At 41.3% G+C, this 19,291-nt stretch overlaps 1 protein-coding gene across 4 annotated transcripts in view; it reads right to left on the bottom strand.

Moving 5' to 3' along the window:
* Positions 1–12,292, bottom strand: part of GPAM (glycerol-3-phosphate acyltransferase, mitochondrial) — a 31,177-nt gene extending 18,885 nt beyond the window's left edge. For 2 of the 4 annotated variants that reach the window (XM_071749399.1, XM_071749397.1), the window contains exons 1-6: positions 12,168–12,292; positions 10,735–10,865; positions 8,639–8,761; positions 5,725–5,798; positions 2,046–2,159; positions 694–843 (exon numbers count right to left, since the gene is read on the bottom strand). In XM_071749399.1, the coding sequence (XP_071605500.1) occupies positions 694–843; positions 2,046–2,159; positions 5,725–5,798; positions 8,639–8,761; positions 10,735–10,836 (563 nt within the window). In that variant the 5' untranslated portion in view covers positions 10,837–10,865; positions 12,168–12,292. Of the gene's footprint in view, positions 1–693; positions 844–2,045; positions 2,160–5,724; positions 5,799–8,638; positions 8,762–10,734; positions 10,866–11,103; positions 11,299–12,167 lie in introns of those variants that run through there. The other 2 variants (XM_071749400.1, XM_071749398.1) reach the window with 1 other exon arrangement.
* Between the last annotated feature and the right edge of the window lie 6,999 nt (positions 12,293–19,291).

Below are 19,291 nucleotides of genomic sequence, written 5' to 3' on the forward strand. Positions count from 1 at the left end.
TGAAGGTTGCTCAAAGGCCAGAAACCACTCTATCTATCAGAAAAGTTAATGGAGGTCCTATGATAATACCTAAGTTAGTTAAGTGACAGCATGTACCTGGTCTTGTGGGAGATTTAAAATATATATATAATATAATATATAGATATAATATAAAATATAAGATAATTTAAAAAAATATAAAGTTTGCATCACAAAAGTAAGTGAAGGGGACTAGGAAAGGGACCTGAAAAATTCATCCTTAGTGGTAAAGATAGACACCACAATAGATTTTACCTAGGGCTTTCTGAGAGATAACTACAGATTATGATATTAAATGGGGTACTGGAACAAAGTACAGTCTAAGATGCTGCAGGTAGCTACTCTGGCTCCTGTCAGAGGAGGATATTGGCTGAAGCATTAGCACCATGCCTTGTTTCAAGAGGGGAAAAAAGCCAGTTTTAATCTTGTAAATTTTATCTCTTGAAAAGGCAGACCACTTCTGCTGTACCTGAATATTAACAATAGCTACTATTTAATTAGTTAAGATTAGAAAGGGAGTTTTTATGAATAATGAATTTATGAATTTTATGAATTACTTTCTGAATAATTATTCATTACTTATGAATAATGTGTTACAAGCTGTGGTGGTACAATACAGAGAGAGCCTGGCTGTCCTTCTACCCCCTGACAATACTGATGAGCCATTTTACTTACCTGATTAAAGCAGGTGACACATTTGCTACCATTTCCTGGAGAATCTTCCTAGCTTTTTTCTTCACTTTGTTGATAGCTTTAGGATCTGTCTGAGCAAAACTACCTGGAGTACTTGGTTCAGAAGCTTCATCTACAATGGCCTTCTGGACCCTTAACATCATAAAAACAAAACTTAGACAGTCTGGCAACATAAGATTTCAAGATACAGAAAACAACAGCTGGAAATGAACAGCTATGTGTTACTACAGGAGTAACTTGCAGATGTAAAAGAGAATGTATACTTAAGAACTTTGTACTCCAAATGAATTAAATTTAATTCAGTAGTTTTCTAAACTTTGGTTAAATAGATGGATGGTGGATGGAAGCTGACCATAAAACAGTATGAATGCAGTTCAGAGGTTCTGATAAGGGATTTTCAGAAATGGTTAAAAGGGCTAAAAATGCAGAAAGAATAACTGAAATCTCCTTTTTGTTAATATTTTTGTTTTCCTGCCATGGAAATTTCACTTACCTCATTAGACAGATTTATATTGTTGCTATTCTTCACTTCTACATTATCTTTCCCCTTGAACTCTCACTTTTAAAAAACTAAACTATATTTTATAAGGGCTACTTTCCCCATTTAAAATATATTGAAGAGAGATTAAGTGGTTTAACACATCATAACTTTGGCACAATGCAGTCTACTTCTCCAAAGCAACACTATCGTCTTCAGATGGGACTTGAACATTAAAAATTCAGGAGTAGGAATGTTAATGTAGGCACTGTGTGGACTCTTGCAAAAGTAGACTCAAGGGGTGGGTGTGTGGTTGAATTTCTTTGTGTCCAGGGAAAACTGACACCTTAACAGCTAATCAGGGGCTCAACATGCCATTTAAAATGCATTACATGAACCAGAAAACAAGCTCCACAAAATGAAGAGTGCATTTCACACTATGCCTTTTCCCAGTGTTGCTTCACACTCCTGGTGTACACTCAAGGTACTATGAATTTCTGCTTTCCCATTATTTTTGAAACACTGGCAATTTCTGATGACTGCAGTATGACTTTAGTGGCAATGATTTACATGAATTAGAAGTGTTCCCATATAGCAATTTACTTTTCTGTGCATGGAGTCTGCTGTCCACCCACTATGCAGCATCCACTTGGAGATTTAAAATTCTTAATCTCCTCTCCTTTATCATTGAAACAGAAATTGCAAGCTACAGTCCTGAAGGGCTGTGCTGATGATACTGTATCTTTTAATATTTTATACAGCCTGATTTTCAAAACCTGCTGTTTCCCAGTTTTTAAACCATATCATAATGTATCGGTCACAAAAAACCAAAAAGTTTTATTTTGCATTATCTTACCTGCTGTTATTCAGCACATTTTCTGTCAGATTCTTGGCAAACATACCCTTGTGAACATCTCTCTCTTGCACAAAAAGGACATAACAAATACGTCTTGCAAGCCACCCTCTGTACCTACAAAAATACGAAGGGTACTTGAGTATGATCTTCAAAATGTTTCACAGCTAAAAAGATAATTTAAAAATAGCTAAAAATGCAATTAAGAATAAGAAGTAAGTAAAGTTTTATGAATGGCTGCCTAGAAGCGTCTGTGTTTTCTAGTAAACTGTCAATAACTTAATGTTATGGACGAAATAACTGACGTGTAGCACAAAATGAGCCAACAGTGTGCCCAAGTAGCCAAGAAGGCCAATGGCATCCTGGCCTGTATCAGGAACAGCGTGGCCAGCAGGTCCAAGGAAGGGATTCTGCCCCTGTGCTCAGCCCTGGTGAGGCCACACCTTGAGTCCTGTGTCCAGTTCTGGGCCCCTCAGTTCAGGAAGGATATCGAGGTCCTGGAGCAGGTCCAAAGGAGGCAACTGGGCTGGTGAGGGGACTCGAGCACAGATCCTATGAGGAGAGGCTGAGGGAGCTGGGGCTGTTCAGCCTGGAGAAGAGGAGGCTCAGGGGAGACCTCATCACTCTCTACAACTCCCTGAAAGGAGGTTGGAGCCAGGGGGGGGTTGGGCTCTTTTCCCAGGCAACTCTCAGCAAGACAAGAGGGCACAAGAGGTCTCAAGTTGTGCCAGGGGAGGTTTAGGTTGGACATTAGAAAGAATTTCTTTACTGAAAGGGTGATCAGGCATTGGAATGGGCTGCCCAGGGAAGTGGTGGATTCTCCATCCCTGGAGATATTTAAAAAGAGACTGGATGTGGCACTCAGTGCCATGGGCTGGGAACTGCAGCAGTAGTAGATCAAGTGTTGGACTTGATGATCTCTGAGGTCCCTTCCAACCCAGCTAATTCTATGATTCTATGAAATATCTGAGACAACTGAGGTCTCCATCTACTTTGATTCAGGGTGATACAGGCTTTAAAACACCCATAGTATCACAGGAAAGTACCTACAAGCCAGCACATATATTTTTTCAGATTGCTGGAACTGACTCCCCAGCTGAATGAGGACAAAAGATGATGTAGTGCCCATTTCCAATTAGTTGACTTTCCACCAAGGAATGTAATTGCCCAGGTAAAATGTTTCTCAATTTCTTCAAGAACCACTGAGCTCTCTTGGGAAGTTGCTCACATTGTATGTACAGGGTAAACTCTCACAAGCACTTTTGAAAATATGTCTATGTTAGCCACTAACATTAAAAACTTTTTTTTTAATCTTTTCCTCCTTTTCAGTATTTTTAAACACACAGTCCTGTGTGCCTCCTATGTACCTTCTCCTCAGAAAGTTTTCACAAAAGTAGAGACACAGATGATCAGTAAATCTGTCATTCAAGCATGTAACAAAGGCAACTCAGCCTACATGGTGTGTGTCTGCCTTTTAAATCAACTCTCTCCTCTACACCTCTGATCATCTGAGTGGCAATCACCTGTGAAAATGTTATTTTTAACAGTTTCCTAACATCACAGAAGATGCATATAACACAGGAAAGGATAAAATCAGTGCCCAGCAGTGAATATTCATTACAATTTTCCCTCTTCAGTGTTCCCTACCTCACTCACTGAGGCAGGACTGGCCAAGCCACCACTCCCATGGGTCACTGCACAAACCAAACAGAGCTGGATCCCCCTAAGAGCAGAGCTGATGTGATGGGGCAGAATTTACATTTGGAAGAAATTAAATTCTGGCCATTTCCAAGACCACAGCACTCAGCATCATGCAAAAACCCTGTCCCCAGGACTGCCAGTGCAATGCAAGTGTCCCAAACTGAACCGTGGGTGGCAATCCTCACATTGGTTTCCATGCTGGAGTGCTGCCAAGGTCTCACTCTTGGCAGTCATCTGAGTTACTGATCTTGGCTATTAAACCTCCCTGCCACATTTCAGTAAATTTATACGTGTGTTAAAACCAGCTAGGAAAGATGAGAAGGAACTTTTACATTGCAAAAAGGCCAAACCACCTGAGGTCCCAGGCCACTGGCACTATAATTAAGGTGAGTGCACAGGCACGAGCCATCAGCACACTGTGACATCAAACAGTTGCACAAATATTCAGATGGTCTCAAAGGACAAGGAGTTTTGGTATTCATGTTGTCAGGAAAGGATACTGCTGGTTCTCTTTTAATTGCTTTTCCATTTCCCCCTTCTTATCAGAGTTTGAGAGCCTTATTGATTTTTCTAAAAAGCAGAGTTCAGGAGATACACTTCTTTCTGACAGTTTTGGTAACTATGGACATATCATCACAAGAGCACACAGCTGCAGCAGGAATCTGTCAAGGTATAAAGGCTTCTACTTTCGTTTTACAGCTTAGACACAATACAGTATAATCAGAAAAATCAATTTTCTAATCATGTAGAAATGATATTAGACAAAAACCACACAGAATAATAGATTTAGTCAAGATGCATTATAAAAGTGACATATTCACACATCAGAAAAAGGCTGTGGTAATGTCTCAACACAGGTGCAGTATGCTAGCAGTTAAAGAAAACCCCTCTTGTTTTCTAAGGCCAAGAAACTGTGACTACATAACCCCACGGGACCTCAGAACTTCATTAGAATTGTCAGTTTTAAGACTATAATGACATTCTGAGCTAGAAGAATAATGACATTTTATCCCAGAATAATTCATTAACCCATATTTTGTTGCCCTTAGATATCTAACTTAAGTAACTCTGACCACTCAAAGCCATTGAGCATTAGAGCTTTGAAATGTTTTTTAAAATGTAAAATTAAACACTATTTCTGTTATTTTTCTGCATTCAAGACTACAAGATCAACTCTTAATATAATTAATTCAAATTGAAGAAAGAACAGTCTCTACCATTAGCTTCCTCCCTCTCAAGCACAGCACAATGCTGCCTTTCTTCCACTCAGACACTTTGGCTCATTTCTTTCAGGCTGCTGGTCTCTTTTTGTTTGCTCTGACTCTATGACAAACACTGCAGGATCTGCTTATGCTAATGATTACTGCAAAAACCTTGGCAAGCATTATTAACTTTTCAAAGAACAGAATAAAGAGTTCTGCATACTTCCAGTATCTTCATCCCAGAACACAAGACATATTTTTAATAGTGCAAGGACACACCATCATTTTTAGGTCCTATACACCATCCTTCTGGAGCTGCACTCTTGTCACTGAGGCAGACAAAAGAGCCTAGCAAAACATGTTCAGATTTAATTGTCATTAGTGCTAACTGTGAATGCCTAAATTGTGCAGCAGATCTGCTTAGTAAATAAAAATGCAGCCTGAACTCATTCTTAAGTATGGGAATAAAAGAACTTTCAGTACTGTGCTATGGATGCTGCCATTTGCACTATAGGAGAAAGGATTTAAACAGTCTCTGCTTTTTCTGAAACAGGTTTGACCTTTACACTCCTTGCCTTTAACCCCAAAGAACTTTACCCAGCTCCCAAACACAAACAGCCAGATCTAACAACCACACTACTTTCCTAAAATTAGCACCAATTTCTTCAGTTTAGGACAGCAATATATATTCACTCAGGCTGCACTACCCTAGAGATTTCCCTGTCCTAAGATCAGAACACATTGAATTTTAAAAGCCAAAGAAAGAATTGCTACATTACCTTGTATGTGTTTCATTGATGTATATGACATTACGTAGACCCAAAGAAGGAATACTTGCATTGAAGAAGTTATCCTGGAAAACCAAGGAAAAAAAAAAGGTTGGTGGACTATTTCATTACATAAGAATAGTTGTGTTTTTACATTCTTTTAAGATAATGCAATGTTTTTCACCTCTACTACAAACAAAAAACAAAGCAGAGAAGTGCTGAACTTGCTTATAATATACACACAAACCATTCTAAAATTAAAGTGAAATCCAGAAAGACCTTCTTTAGACTTTACTGCACACAGAAATGCTTCTGATAGTTTTAAAGCCAGAATTTTTTAGCATATTCTGATGCAATATAAACCAAGAGCTGTCATAACAGAGAACTCACATTCAGCATTAGTATAACCATCAGCCTTTTGACACTTGATCTGCAACATCCAGTTTGCCATCATGCATCAGCAGCCCAAGGGTCAGGATATCCATCCATGGTTAGGTGGCAAATCTCCACATTCCTTCTCTGCCTGAACAACAAACTCAATCCAGCCTTCTGCATTCTTGGTACAGACTTTACATGCCAGGCTATTAACTATTCTGGTATGAGTTTGGGAGCAGTTCTACTTTGGATAAACAAATATTCCCTGGCAGGAAGACCTAACTTTTAATCTTCCATATTGCAAGTATGTACCTTGAATGAGAAGCTACTTTCTTTCTGCCCAAATAATATTTAATTATCAAACTGGTACCATGCCAACAGTGAATTACAGCTAAAGCCACTGGGACTGCACATCAAGACAAAAACAGGACAGTAAAGGAAAAAGATGGTAACCAGCAACATTGCAACTGCAGAACAGCCTTTTGCTGTTTGCCAATGCAGTCAAAGTCTCATTTGTTTGTATTTTGTGTAGGACAAACCATTTGCCACAAATATGAGTGTCATATGTCATTTGCAAATCAGGTAGAAATTACATGCTTCAGTGGGAGAACAGTCTTTTGCCCCACGCTGAAGCATAACTGGATACTACTCACAATCCACAAATTTTTGCTGTAGGCTCTTAAGAAGAAACTTCAAGGTAACACTAATTTATTTTATTATTTACTGGGTAACTTTTGTGGACCATAAAGCTAAATTAAATATTCTGGCAAACAGAAGTTAAAACACTTGTTCTCACAAATAATCAGCAACCAAGTTAAGAACCACCAAACACCCTCTACTGCTAGGTTATAACCTCACTCTGTGAAATTCATCCTCCAGGTGTAATGTCACACATCAGCTTTTCCTTATTCAACTTTTCCCCAATCCTACGTCAAGATGTTTTTCTGTGAGACCAAGTGAGCTGATACAGCATCTTCCTGCTACCACAAGAGATGCAGCTCCCACCACATCCTACCCTCTCCCACTAAACAGTATTCCCCAACTCCTAACTTACACCACCTCTAGCATTCATCACAGCCCTTTACAAGCCAGCTTCATTCAGACATGGCAGAAAACACACACACTAAATAAATAAAGCAGGTAGTTAACCACTTCTTGGTTAGTGAACTTGACCAGCTCTCAGGAGAGCAGGAAGGAAAAGAGGAGGGAAAAGGAAGACCTGGCACTCCCTGCACTGGCAAGGTGTTAGTGTGGCCAGTCACTTAAGGAATTCTGTCTCACTCATCTATCCCTTTTCCTTAAGAGCATTAACAAAAAAGAAGCTCAAAAAAGCAAAATATCTAGAGTGTCATCAGAGAATCTGGTTTGTTATCACCTGCTGCAAGGATGGTATTTTCTCTTTGTGACAGAAGACAATAAAGGTCTTGCCCCTTTCCTAAGTGGGATCTCAGGACAGGTAATTAGTTCCTTATTAAATGGGCAACATACAAACCAATATTCTTCTTCCTAAAGCATAACTCCCAACTTGAGAGAAACTATCTAATAACTAACTAACTAACTAAATGTATATAAAGGCCTGAATATTCCTACACACTTTTTTACAAGTCAAAACACTGAAGTGCTTGTTAGAAATAGTCTCAGTTTATCTGTTTTTCTTGTTGCCCACATCCCATGTAGTCTTCACAATGCATCTGGATTTCTGTCCAACATTTGTATGGCATTGCTGCAACTTTTTATCTGGCATAGGAATCATAAAATTACTTTTCCTTGGTCAAAAATTTTCACAAGCAAATTTTCACTCTAGCCTAGCCAAACCTGGAGCTCAGTGCAGGTCTGACTGACTGCAATTTAAAGCCCAGGGTATACACATAGTCAAAGTTCATGATGAACTGGTTGCAAACTCTATGATGCCATTTAGCAGCATTTTGCATTTTCAGTTACAGAAAGCCTGCCCAATGCAGTTCAATAAAGTTCACATTTTAAATCAGCTTGCACAACCTTGCTAGAGCCACCATCTTGACACTGTTCCCAGAAGACAAATATCCCCACTATCCTAACTGGCACTCCTTGTTTCCAGGCTGGGCAGAGAAAGCAGGAATCAGACTGCTGTAGAAAAACAACCTGTCCTCCAAGTCTGAAGGGAAGCCTTCACTTTCAAAACTTTATTCTAAACATACCCTGTGGCTAGAGAACTAATTGTTCTAAAAGTAAGCTTTTACACTTCCATAGGCATCAAATTCCCATCACTAATCTAATAGAGCAGATATTTTTTCTATCCAACTTCCTAGTGCTGATTCTAAAAAGCTGCAGAGTTTTATGCAAGGAGCAAGTCCACACTGAAAAGCCTGAGACAAAGCACCACAACAGGTCTGTGTCATCCATTAATTCCATGACAAAGAAAAGACAACCACAACCAAAGGGAAAAAGCTATATTCCTTTATGAAGTAAGAACATTGTGACCTCAGTTATGAAAGTAAGAAAACAAATGAAACTTCATTACACTGCAACTATGCATTATTGTCAAACTTAATCCAGTCTGTAATCTGCTTACCCGGCTCTGGGGAGTGCACACGTAGCAGCATCGCCCCACAAATGGCCTTTTTCTGCTCAGCAGAGCCTCCTTCCATCTTAAAGTGGCAGATCTGAAGAGAGTGGGCCTAGAGTTACACTCTCCCTGTAGAAGAAAAGACCATTGGGTAAATATCCAAAAATACATCTTTCACTTGGTTTGTGAAAACTTGGAATAAGAGGAACTGGCAGACATTTAAAAAAAAAATTGCTCTTCAAAAATTAACTAATAAAAATTTTCCCAAAACTTCTCTAAAATAAATTATCTTTAGATATTGTCATGTTAAAAAATAAAAGCAAAATCCAACCGTTGTACTTAAGTATCTTAAGCACTACAGCATTTGCTGACACACAAAATTTGAAAATAAGTAATAAGTCTACCAAGAAACAGCAAGGAAACTGACAGCTGAGAGAAGTGGAAGAAAGTAACAGTAAATTACACTCTAAGTAAGGTAAGGGTACTTTTAATATGAGTAATGCATCTTAAACTCTAACAAGACATCATCCTGCAAAATTGCAAGAAGACTGAATGTACACAACTCTGTTGATTCTGTATGTATTTTTTCAGCAGTTTCATGCAGAGAAATATGAAAGAGGAACCACTGTGCCTTCTCCAGTGTTAGGCTCCCTTTTTGAAGATTGCAGATAACCCAAAGTAACTGCATTCACAGAATACATTCTCAATGTTAGAATATAACAACAATACATTGCACTACAATTTTTACAAAGACAGTGATTCTTTCCATTAAAGCCTATTGACTTATTGCTTGCCTGAGAAAGCAGCTTCTGAACCATATATTCTATGTTTTTAATAAAGGGAAGTTACAGAAACAAACCCAAACAAAACCAAAACAATGGCAAGATAAACTGAAGTATGTATAAAATGGCACATTTAAGTGGAAGTAAGACAGAACCTGTATCTTAAACCAGCATAAGTGTTAGAAAACACACAGATCATCACATACCCAGCTACAAAGCCAGCCCAGTGAGAAACAACCAGAAAGTCAAAAGCAATACTGAAGATTAATAAAAACTAAAATATGCATATATCACATTTGGCAAGTGGTATGAATTGATAGTTATTCCAAGACCACATCTTCCATTTGAAACAAACAATCTCCAAAATGCTAAGCCTGGTCCAGTCCCTTCTCTCACCTTCCACAATGCTAGCTCAAAAATTAACCAATTTTCTAGCAATACTGTCTTCCTCCTATTTGCCTCCAAGCCCTGACTGAACTCACCACCACTTTCTCACAAAACCTCCTTCCTATCCTTTTTGTCTCTCTTGCCTTTATGCCATTTTGTAAGCAGATCTCCCAGTTACCACAGCCTGCTGTCTGATCCATCCTACACCTAGCTACACAGAAAAGCCTGCTGCTAGGACATCTGTCCTTTCCCTCAACTCTGACCATGTCTCCAACTCTTCTTCTGTACCAAGTTCTAACTCCTCCTCTCCAGAGCAGAGTCTAATTCCCCCTGACCTATTACTTCTAAACCAACTAGTACCAGCCTAGTCCCCATGTGGGTGCTCTTTTTGCACCACCCAGCCCTCTCCCCTTTGTATTCTCTACATTCCAAGACTCACTCAATAAAGAACACAGACTTAATAGGCTTCTTGTTTACATGCACCAAATTTTCTGTCTCCTGTATTGCATGAATACTTTCAGCTGTAATGGCTACCTGATCATGCATCCTTCACCTCATGCTTCTTTTCACTTGCACATTTCAAAGTACATGCTTCAGAACAGCAATAAGCTTTGTATTTGACTTTCTACTTGACTTCAGTCCACTGCATAATGGTATTCTGCACATTTACTGATACAGAAAGTGATTGATAGAATCACACCAAAAGACCCTAACACTACCAATAAGGTTTGATATGAAGGCTTTTCTTTTCTCACATTAGTCCTTGGCACAGCACTAAACTGCAGGTTCTCCTTACATTTCAAATTAAATTACAATTAAGCTGGATCACACATTAAACAGATAATGCCTTATTTTCATTCTTTATTAAAAAGTCCACCTGCAACTTGAAGAAAAAAGTAAATATGGAGAGCCACATTCACAACTTTTACTTACCCATTCTTCACTGGAATGCTTACATCTACTGATACTGCACTCTGCTGAGGTGGACAAATAGGAAACATCTATTGTTCCAAGGGATAAAGCAGTTTCATCCATGACACACAAGTTTAAGTGAAGATCAGAAGCTGAAAAATAAAAACATACATACACACACACACACACACACAGAAACAGGCATGCACACACATAATTTCACTAATGGCTATCTAGTAAAAAAAAAATAGCAAACTGGTATTTTTGTACTCATTAGTAAAAGTTATGCTCTGAATAAGTTTCACTGCAGTCAGAATCAGCATGATTTCAATATGATAAAGGAACCCAGAGCACTCAATTTTCCATAAGTGCAGCACATCAATCAACTACCTGCATGTTTTTCTCTCCCTGCTCTTCATCCCGTAACAGGTCTGTATAGTCACTTTATGCTTTTCCACCATCACCCACTGCATGGTTTAAACCTTTCAACCACAGGATACACATTCGAGCTGCTTTCAGAAGTTTACTATTCTCTTGCACTCCATGACCCCATTCTTTCATCATCTGCTTCCCAAGGACACCTATTATCTAACAAAAAATTCATTAACTTTCTCTCCCAGTCCTATCTCACAGTATTTCTCTGAACTAGCTGTAGTCAAACTTGTTTGCAAAATCCTTGGAGGAAGGAGTGACCTAAAAAAAAGCACATCCCTAAACATGAAAGTGCTGCTGACATGAGTGACACTATGGGCTTGTGGGATTAAAAAGCAGTAAAGGAGTCTAAACTTGCACTATTATTTTTAAGTGAAAGTTTTATTATTCATATAGTAAGTACAGTAAATAATTCTCCCTCGGCCAAAGAAAAAACAAAGTAGGCCAAGCCAAGCAAAACAACTTAGTGCTGTATCGTACAGCTGCAAAAGTCTTCAAATTAAACTGCTTTGTTACGGAGAGCCACTTAAACAGGAATCCCAGCATTTCTCTCCAGGGAAACTGCAAAGTGGCAGTAACTGCCTCTTCCAAATGTCACCACAAAGAAACTTGTATTACAGCATAGTTCAACATTTTCTTTCTCGCAGTCTGTCCCTGAGCAGCCCCGAACCTCTCTGCTAAACCCTCCAGACTGCAGAGTTCCCCGGGCAAACTGGAGTTGGAGTGAGCGCACCCATGCACACACCTATCTTTGCACAGCCTACAGTACATAACTTCTCCTGTTTTCCTTGCTGGCTCTTCTGCTCAATTTGCCTTTCTTAAACTCGTGCCCGGATAAATTAACACCCAAATCGTTCAGTAAATAAACAAAAAGCCTCACGAACATCCCAACGGCAAGAGCGAAACGCGTCCTCCAGTTGCGCTCAAGGTGACCTTGAGCTGCACCGGCTATACATAAAAGATGAACTTTTAAAAAATACGTGAGGAAAAGCCAGTTCGGGCAACAGCAACGTGGCACCTACCTCTGACGAGACCTTCCCTCCCCACTGCCCGCTCTCCGCCGCGGCTCTCACGCTGGCAGCCCGCTGCAGCCCGCCATCCCCCCGCGCTCTGATCGGGGCTCCGCTATCCCGCAGGCTCACAGGATCTGCTATAAATAAAACCACGGCGGCTGAGCACGGGTGGCGGGTGTGGAGCGTCCCCGGACACCGCCGCTGCCAAGGGGCCGGCCCCCCGCGACTCCGCCAGCCAGGGGGTTGGGCTCCCACCGCCGGCACCGGCCCCCGCGCCTCTGCCCCGCAGCCCTCGCAGCCCCAAGCGCTCCCGCCGCACACCTGCGTCCCGCTCGACTCCTTGGCAGCCGCTGGGACCCGCCGCGCCGCCGCTTCCCTGTCAGAGGGCACAGTGACAGGGACCCGGCCGCTCCTCCCACGCTGCGCGGTTGCCGGCAGCGGCCCGCCCCCTCCCGCCACGCGGCAGCCCCTCGCCCTGCCCCGCCACCCGGGGCAGTACCGCCGGCACCGGTTCCGGCTGTATCCCGGCTCCCGGCTCCCGCCCAGGTCCCCTCCAGCACCATGGGGCCCACTGCGATCGTTCCCCCCCTTCCCCTGTCCGCCCGCCGGGCCTCGCCGTGGCGACGGGCCTGACGCGACTTCCTGAGCGCCCGTCGCCATGGTGCGGGGCCGCCGCATCCTCCTCCACCTGCCCCTCGCCGAGTCCCGCCGGTAACAGTCCCGGGGCCTCGCTGCTGACCTCCCTCCCGCTCCTCGGCGAGGCCTTCACCCGCTGCCTGCCCTGAGCAGCCCCGGCCCGGAGCCGCAGCCCGGCGCGGCCTCCCCACTCCGTGCCAGCTGCCGCCGCAGCTGCAGGGGCATCGTTCCACAGCCCTTTCCGCCACCGAACCGAACCGAACCGCAAACCCCCTCTCCCTCCTCTTGGCGATAGAAGTGACTACCGGTTATTTCTCTTTCACATCCCAGCCGCTAAAAATAAAAACCGCTGGCAAAGTTGTGTAAAATCGTGGCTTAGAAGGGTTGACAGCGACTGTGAGCCGCAGTGGAGTTGCAGTTTAAATGAGAACAATTGCAGAAACTTCTGGACAGGTATCGATCTGCCTTACCTGGCCTTGCAGCAGTGCCCGTTTGCCTTTTACTGAGCGGAAAAGTAAATGTTGATCGAGGTTGCTGCGTATAAACAAACATGGGCTAAGTGTTTTTTGGCTTTGGCAGTCTTGGGCTATTTAAAGATAGTCCTTCTGTGGTTTGAGTTGAGGTACAGACCTATGGAGAGGCTTTGAACGTCTGAGTCTTCACTGTTCTTTAAAGCAAGGCAACACGGGAATAAAGTGACAAAGTACCCGACATCACTTTCTGTTCATGCAAATAGCCTGCTTACAAATTTAAGTAACCCAAGGAGGTGTTCTTCTAGAGGTTTCACTTCTAGATGTCAAATTGAATTCATTAGAAGTGAGAACTGTTAAGCAAGAATCACACGTGCTTCTTCACACATAAAAGAAAATGCGTGAGATTTGAGAGACCAAACTCAAACTGCCCTGGGAGTACCACTGGGGTATTAGAGCTGATGCTTTATGAAGAGTGTTCTGCCTTTTATGTGCCAGAAGATATTTTAGAATTGAATTTTCCTCCATTTAGCAAGAAAAAAATAATATATTTTGATGCAAGGACTGTGGAATTTCAAAGCACACACACAAAAAAAATTCCAGTAAGATGTGATCTAGTGAAATGTACAATTCATCTCAAAGTTTGCAACTCATCACAATACACAGCAGCACTTGTGCACAGTGTGTAGCAAGGCACCGTTTTCTAGGGCATCCCATTTTGTATAGACAAAGGACAATCTCTAATTGCATCTCCTAGAGCACATTCACATACTGAAGTATTCTCCCAGTTTTCACAGCATCTGCATCAAGAATTTCAGATTCAGTTCCATGTGTCAGTTCTCATGAAGGAGAGCTGTTTGAAATCATGCCAAACACCCACTTCCAAGTTTTGGTCTTGAAAAGCAAAATAGTGGCCAGTTCTGAAATACAAACCCATAACTCTCCAGCTTTACAACAAAGGTTTTGACTTGATATCAACTTTTTCTTTCTTGATTTACTGAAGGTCAGCCAGGAAAGAGGGGGCAGATTCTGCTTTCATCTGGGTCTACTGCAGCTAAATAGATTTGTAACTTGTTCACTAATCAGAGCCTAGCTCAGGAGGCCATCTGTATGGGAAGAAACTACATAAAAGTTTTGCCAGCAGCCACAATGGTACTGTCAAGATTTATGAGATTTTTGTAATCTCAGTTATTACATCCTTGTCTCATCTTTGCATCTAATGAGCATCTCATTGACTTGGCAAAGTTGTGGACATCAGAGAAAGGAGATGTCTCCCATCTTGTACTCAGGACTGCGTGGAGTTTTTTCCTAGGTGCACCAAAAACATTATCATAGAATCATAGGATGGCTGGAGGGGACCTTAGACATCCTCTACAACCTCCCTGCCACAAACAAGGGATGCCTCTCATGTAGACAAGGTTGCTCAAAGCCTCATCCAACCTGGCCTTGAACACCTCCAGGGATGGGGCATCCACAGCTTCTCTGGGCAATCTGTGGCCGTCTCACCATTCTCATGCTGAAGAACTCCCTAAGATCTAGTCTAAACCTATTCTCCTTCAGTTTAAAACCATTTCCCCTTGTCTGATCACTGAACACTTAGGAAAAGTCCCTTTCCAGCTTTCCAGCTTCAGGTACTGGAAGGCAGCTAAAAGGTCCCCTTGGAGTTTTCTCTTCTTCAGGCTGAACAATCCCAGCTCCCTCACCCTCTCCTCATAGCAGAGGTTCTCCAGACCCTGGGTCATCTTTGTGGCCCTCCTCTGGACTCATTCCAACATACTTAGGTCCTTCTTATGGTGGAGACACCAGAACTGGATGTAGTACTCAAGATGGGGTCTTACAAGTGCAAAATAGAGCAGGAGAATCACCTCTCTTGATCTGCTGGCCACATTCCTCTTGATACATCCTAGGATACAGTTGTCCTTCTGAGCTTCCTGAGTGCACCAGAGGCTCATGCTGAGCTTCTCATCAATCAATGAGAAGAATCAATTAGAAGGGAAAACTCTGAACTCCACTCAGAGAAGTGAAATCCACTGTTGCATCACAGATATTTGTAACTCTCTTTACACAAAAAGCAGGCCTCAAAAGCAGTCAAAGCCCCAATATCACCCTGCAGCCCGTATCCGGATCATTGCCTGTGGGATCATAGAATCACAGAATCATAGAATTGGCTGGGTTGGAAGGGACCTCAGAGATCATCAAGTCCAACCCTTGATCCACTCCCGCTGCAGTTCCCAGCCCATGGCACTGAGTGCCACATCCAGTCTCTTTTTAAATATCTCCAGGGATGGAGAATCCACCACTTCCCGAGGCAGGATGGGTTTGTTTGCAGGAGTGAGACTGTGGGCAATGAGGGAACCTTCAGCTGTGACTAAAGTGGAAAACCTGATCTTGGAACTAACGTTGGAGGGGATGATTTAACAGCTGCATAATTTGAAAACTGAATCTAACAAAAATGGTAATGAATGGTTACACCCAGTGTCTGCACAGAAAGTAAGGCTATTAAAATTGTAAGCACTGTCTAATAACTTCATTTGTATTGTTATATAGGAACTTCTTGGTAGGTACTTGACCCACTGATAACTGCTTACACACAATTTTACTTTCTATAGGTATGGAAAACAATTTTTTTCCCTTTTCACACATAAAAATAGGGGATCAAACAGAGTACTTGCTGTAGTACTCTGTGTGCTAGAACAAGTATAGTATAGTACTCTAGTGTGCTATAAGGTAACTCAGAGCAAACTCTCAGCTAGCAAGTGTGAAGCAAGCTTGTCTGCTTTCCTTCCCTCTGGGAATGAGAAACTCCAGTATATTCAGAATCTAACATGGATCTTCTGATATTTTTTTCTTGCACACTTTTACACTGGTATATTTTTTTAGGTTGCAAAGTGGTAAGTTCTGTGATATAAGTAATGCAGAAATCGGAATGAATCAGAATGAAACCCTCATCATCAAGCCTTATCATCATTTTATGCAGTCTCTAGAGTCTGATTTTAATATAATTTGTGAGAAAACTTCTTAGGCTGTTCCCTAGACTGTACAGTAAATGCTGTTTTACTCAAAAAATTCTGGGAGGAAAAAAAAATATTGTTTCTGGTACGGTTGTAAAGCAGTTTCCTTTTTTTTTCCTAACATTCATAAGTTCTTAGTTTACAGTAAAATAAATCCAGAGCTAATTTTGTCACTCATCTGAAAAGGGTGCAGAATAAGTGCAATGGCAATTGCAGCTCAGCAAGGTTTTTGGTTTTTTTTACAGGATACACTTGTAAATGCTCAGGCTTAGTAGTAAAATCTCATTTCAGTATTGGGAGCTTGGTGGTGGTGTTGTGTTGCCATGGGATCAAGCAAATGGGGAAAACTTTGGAATGCCTTAAAAGAACAGACTTTCAGAGCTGCATGAGCTTCAAAAAGCTCAAATACTGCTGGGTCCCACTTCCAGAGAAGAGAGGCTCTATCCTGCTGCGACTGAAGCCAATGGGAGGCTTGCCACTTATCCCAGTAAGAGTGGGAGCAAGCCTGAGTTTTGCAATCCTTCTTTTTAAACTTAAACTGGGGTGTTCACTGTGCCAAGGAGTCCAGGGAAATGATTTGCATATGATGGCAACCCAGCAGAACCCTGGCTTTGTATGAATAAGCTCCTGACCACATCGTGCAGAGCAGCCTGCAAATGAGAAAGAGCTTGCAGGACTCTTTGTTTAAAAAAAAATAATGCTTAGTCCTTTCTATGCTTAAATTCCTCAAGATGCTTCCAACGAAGTGCAACAAAGTACCTGTTCCTTAGAAAATGCTGTGAGGAGGAGGAGGAGGAGGAGGGAGAAGGGACGAGGGGGACTTTTTTTCACATCGCCTCTGCCCCGGGTCTGTGCTCCCAGTTCGCTTCCAGCGATTCCCATGATGTCACTTTTAGTAAAGGAGACACGTTTACAAAAGAGTACACAGCATCCTCTTTAAAAGAAACTTTCAACCCGGGGAGTGCTACAAAAGTGAGGAAAACAAAAGCTGCATGAGAAGGGAGTAATGAGCCAGACAAAGGTTCTTTGTTGGCAGTGACCGAACTTGACCTCACATGACTATGAATGATAACAAATATGCAATTTGGCAGCTCCAGAACTCAATGTCAGCAGTATTGCCATTGCTGTACAATATACTAAGAGTATCTGAGAGTGGCAAGTGACCATGAAATGGACTGATAAGACTGTACATTGAAATGCTTTGAGTGTACTTTATATCTCCTTTGGAGACAAATTATTTCTTCTATTTCATCTGCCTTAACTTGAGACCAAATGCAAAATTCATTAAGAGTACAGTGACTCCTGTGTAATATACTGTTTCTGTAGTTTCTTCTCATCCAAATATTACATATATTACTCTAATTTTGAAAATGGCATTTCAGCCCAAGTTGCTCCTACCTTTCCCTTTGAACATGTTGCTTAGATTAGTACAAAAAAGGCTTTTGCTCTAACAGAAAGCACTGTTGGGTTAAAACGAAATAAAACTTTTCCACTTTGAAAACTTAGCACCGTATAATAATGAAGCAATTACACACATACTAGTAACACATACAGATGAGAAAATCTTAACTATCCAAAGAGATTTTCCACATTTTTAGTTTAGGAATACTGAATGACTGAATTTGGAACTAGATTATTCCATATTCAGGCCTTAAGCAATTTTCTGCCATAGCAATGTGCTTGCCATGAATAAGTGGCACATTTTGTAAGGGTTGTTATTTCAGTTCCCTGCTTTTGTTTGTTGAGGGTACTTGCAAAGCTGACATTTTGCCTAAGAGTTGATTTTATCTGAAATATAACACAGATGAAACAACGAATTTACTCTATATAGGCCTAAATACTGCTGGATACCTCAAATACATCAGTCATTTGTCAATCATTAAAAATCAGGATGTGTAGGGAATATCATTTTGTGATTGCAGATATTTCAAGTTTCACTAATTCTTTTACATAAAGATAAATGGACTTATCCTTCTTGTCAACTTCCCTGCAGAAGACGGACAGAAGAGTTTCTACCCATCTGGTGCCCTCAGAAAATCAGATAGAAAACAGGGATGCTTTCTAGCCCTCAACACAAATAACCAAGGAACAGGAATAGAAATAAAGACATCTATCTGAGAGCTGAGAGCAGGATGGACCATTTTGGAAAAAAAGGCATCTCATTAAAAAAATCACAAAATCGTGATCTTATCAAATTTTCTGTGACTCATGCTTGAGAGATTAAAATTGTTCTAGAATAGCACAAGCCATAATTATTAGGAGATGCTAGGCAAGTCTTCTGTCAGTACCTAAAAAGCAGGCAGTTTTCACTGCTCAAGTTTGCTCTGTTGTGCAGTGGTTGGCTTTAGAATGACTTTTCATGTTTTTTAATTTAAAGCACAGTAGATATTGGAAGTTGGGATCACAGACAGCTTTGTCAGCTGCCAGCACACATAAGTTTTTGCAACAGATTTTATGACCCAGGTGTTCATTCACATTACGTCCCACCCCTACCCTCTACTATTTGGGATCTTAATCAAGTAGCTGCCATTTGAGCCACTGGAAAAGTCCTAATATATTTGACACAGAATATACACAACCTGTTCGTTGGGAAATTTTCTCAGAATTTTGGAGCCTTCCTTGGCACCCATCTTGGAAGGGTTAGGAATGTGTCAAGGCACCTGTTCTGACCTGATGGTGTGATTCTGATGCAGGCTGCTGTATATTCCAATGAAGGCTTTACAGAGTTAGTATTTTCCAATATCCTGTTTGATTATCTCTTTTGCAGGTGAAGAGCAAGCCATCTCCAAGCCATCTTCAAAGGGCAGCAACCCCCATCTCAATTTACTCAGGCAACAAAATGGATTTGCTGATTTGAATCTGGCAAGAAGTAAACAGGAACTAAAACTTCCCATAGATTTCTAGATATAGTTTTGGGGTTTGTAGTGATTTTTTTTCTCCTTAAGTCTGTCTCACTACTAATAACAACCCTCCAGGCTTTAGTTTATCAAAGATATAGGTACAACTAACTTTATGT

The sequence above is a fragment of the Heliangelus exortis genome, chromosome 7 (genome assembly GCF_036169615.1).
Source record: "Heliangelus exortis chromosome 7, bHelExo1.hap1, whole genome shotgun sequence".
Taxonomy (NCBI): Eukaryota; Metazoa; Chordata; class Aves; order Apodiformes; family Trochilidae; genus Heliangelus; species Heliangelus exortis.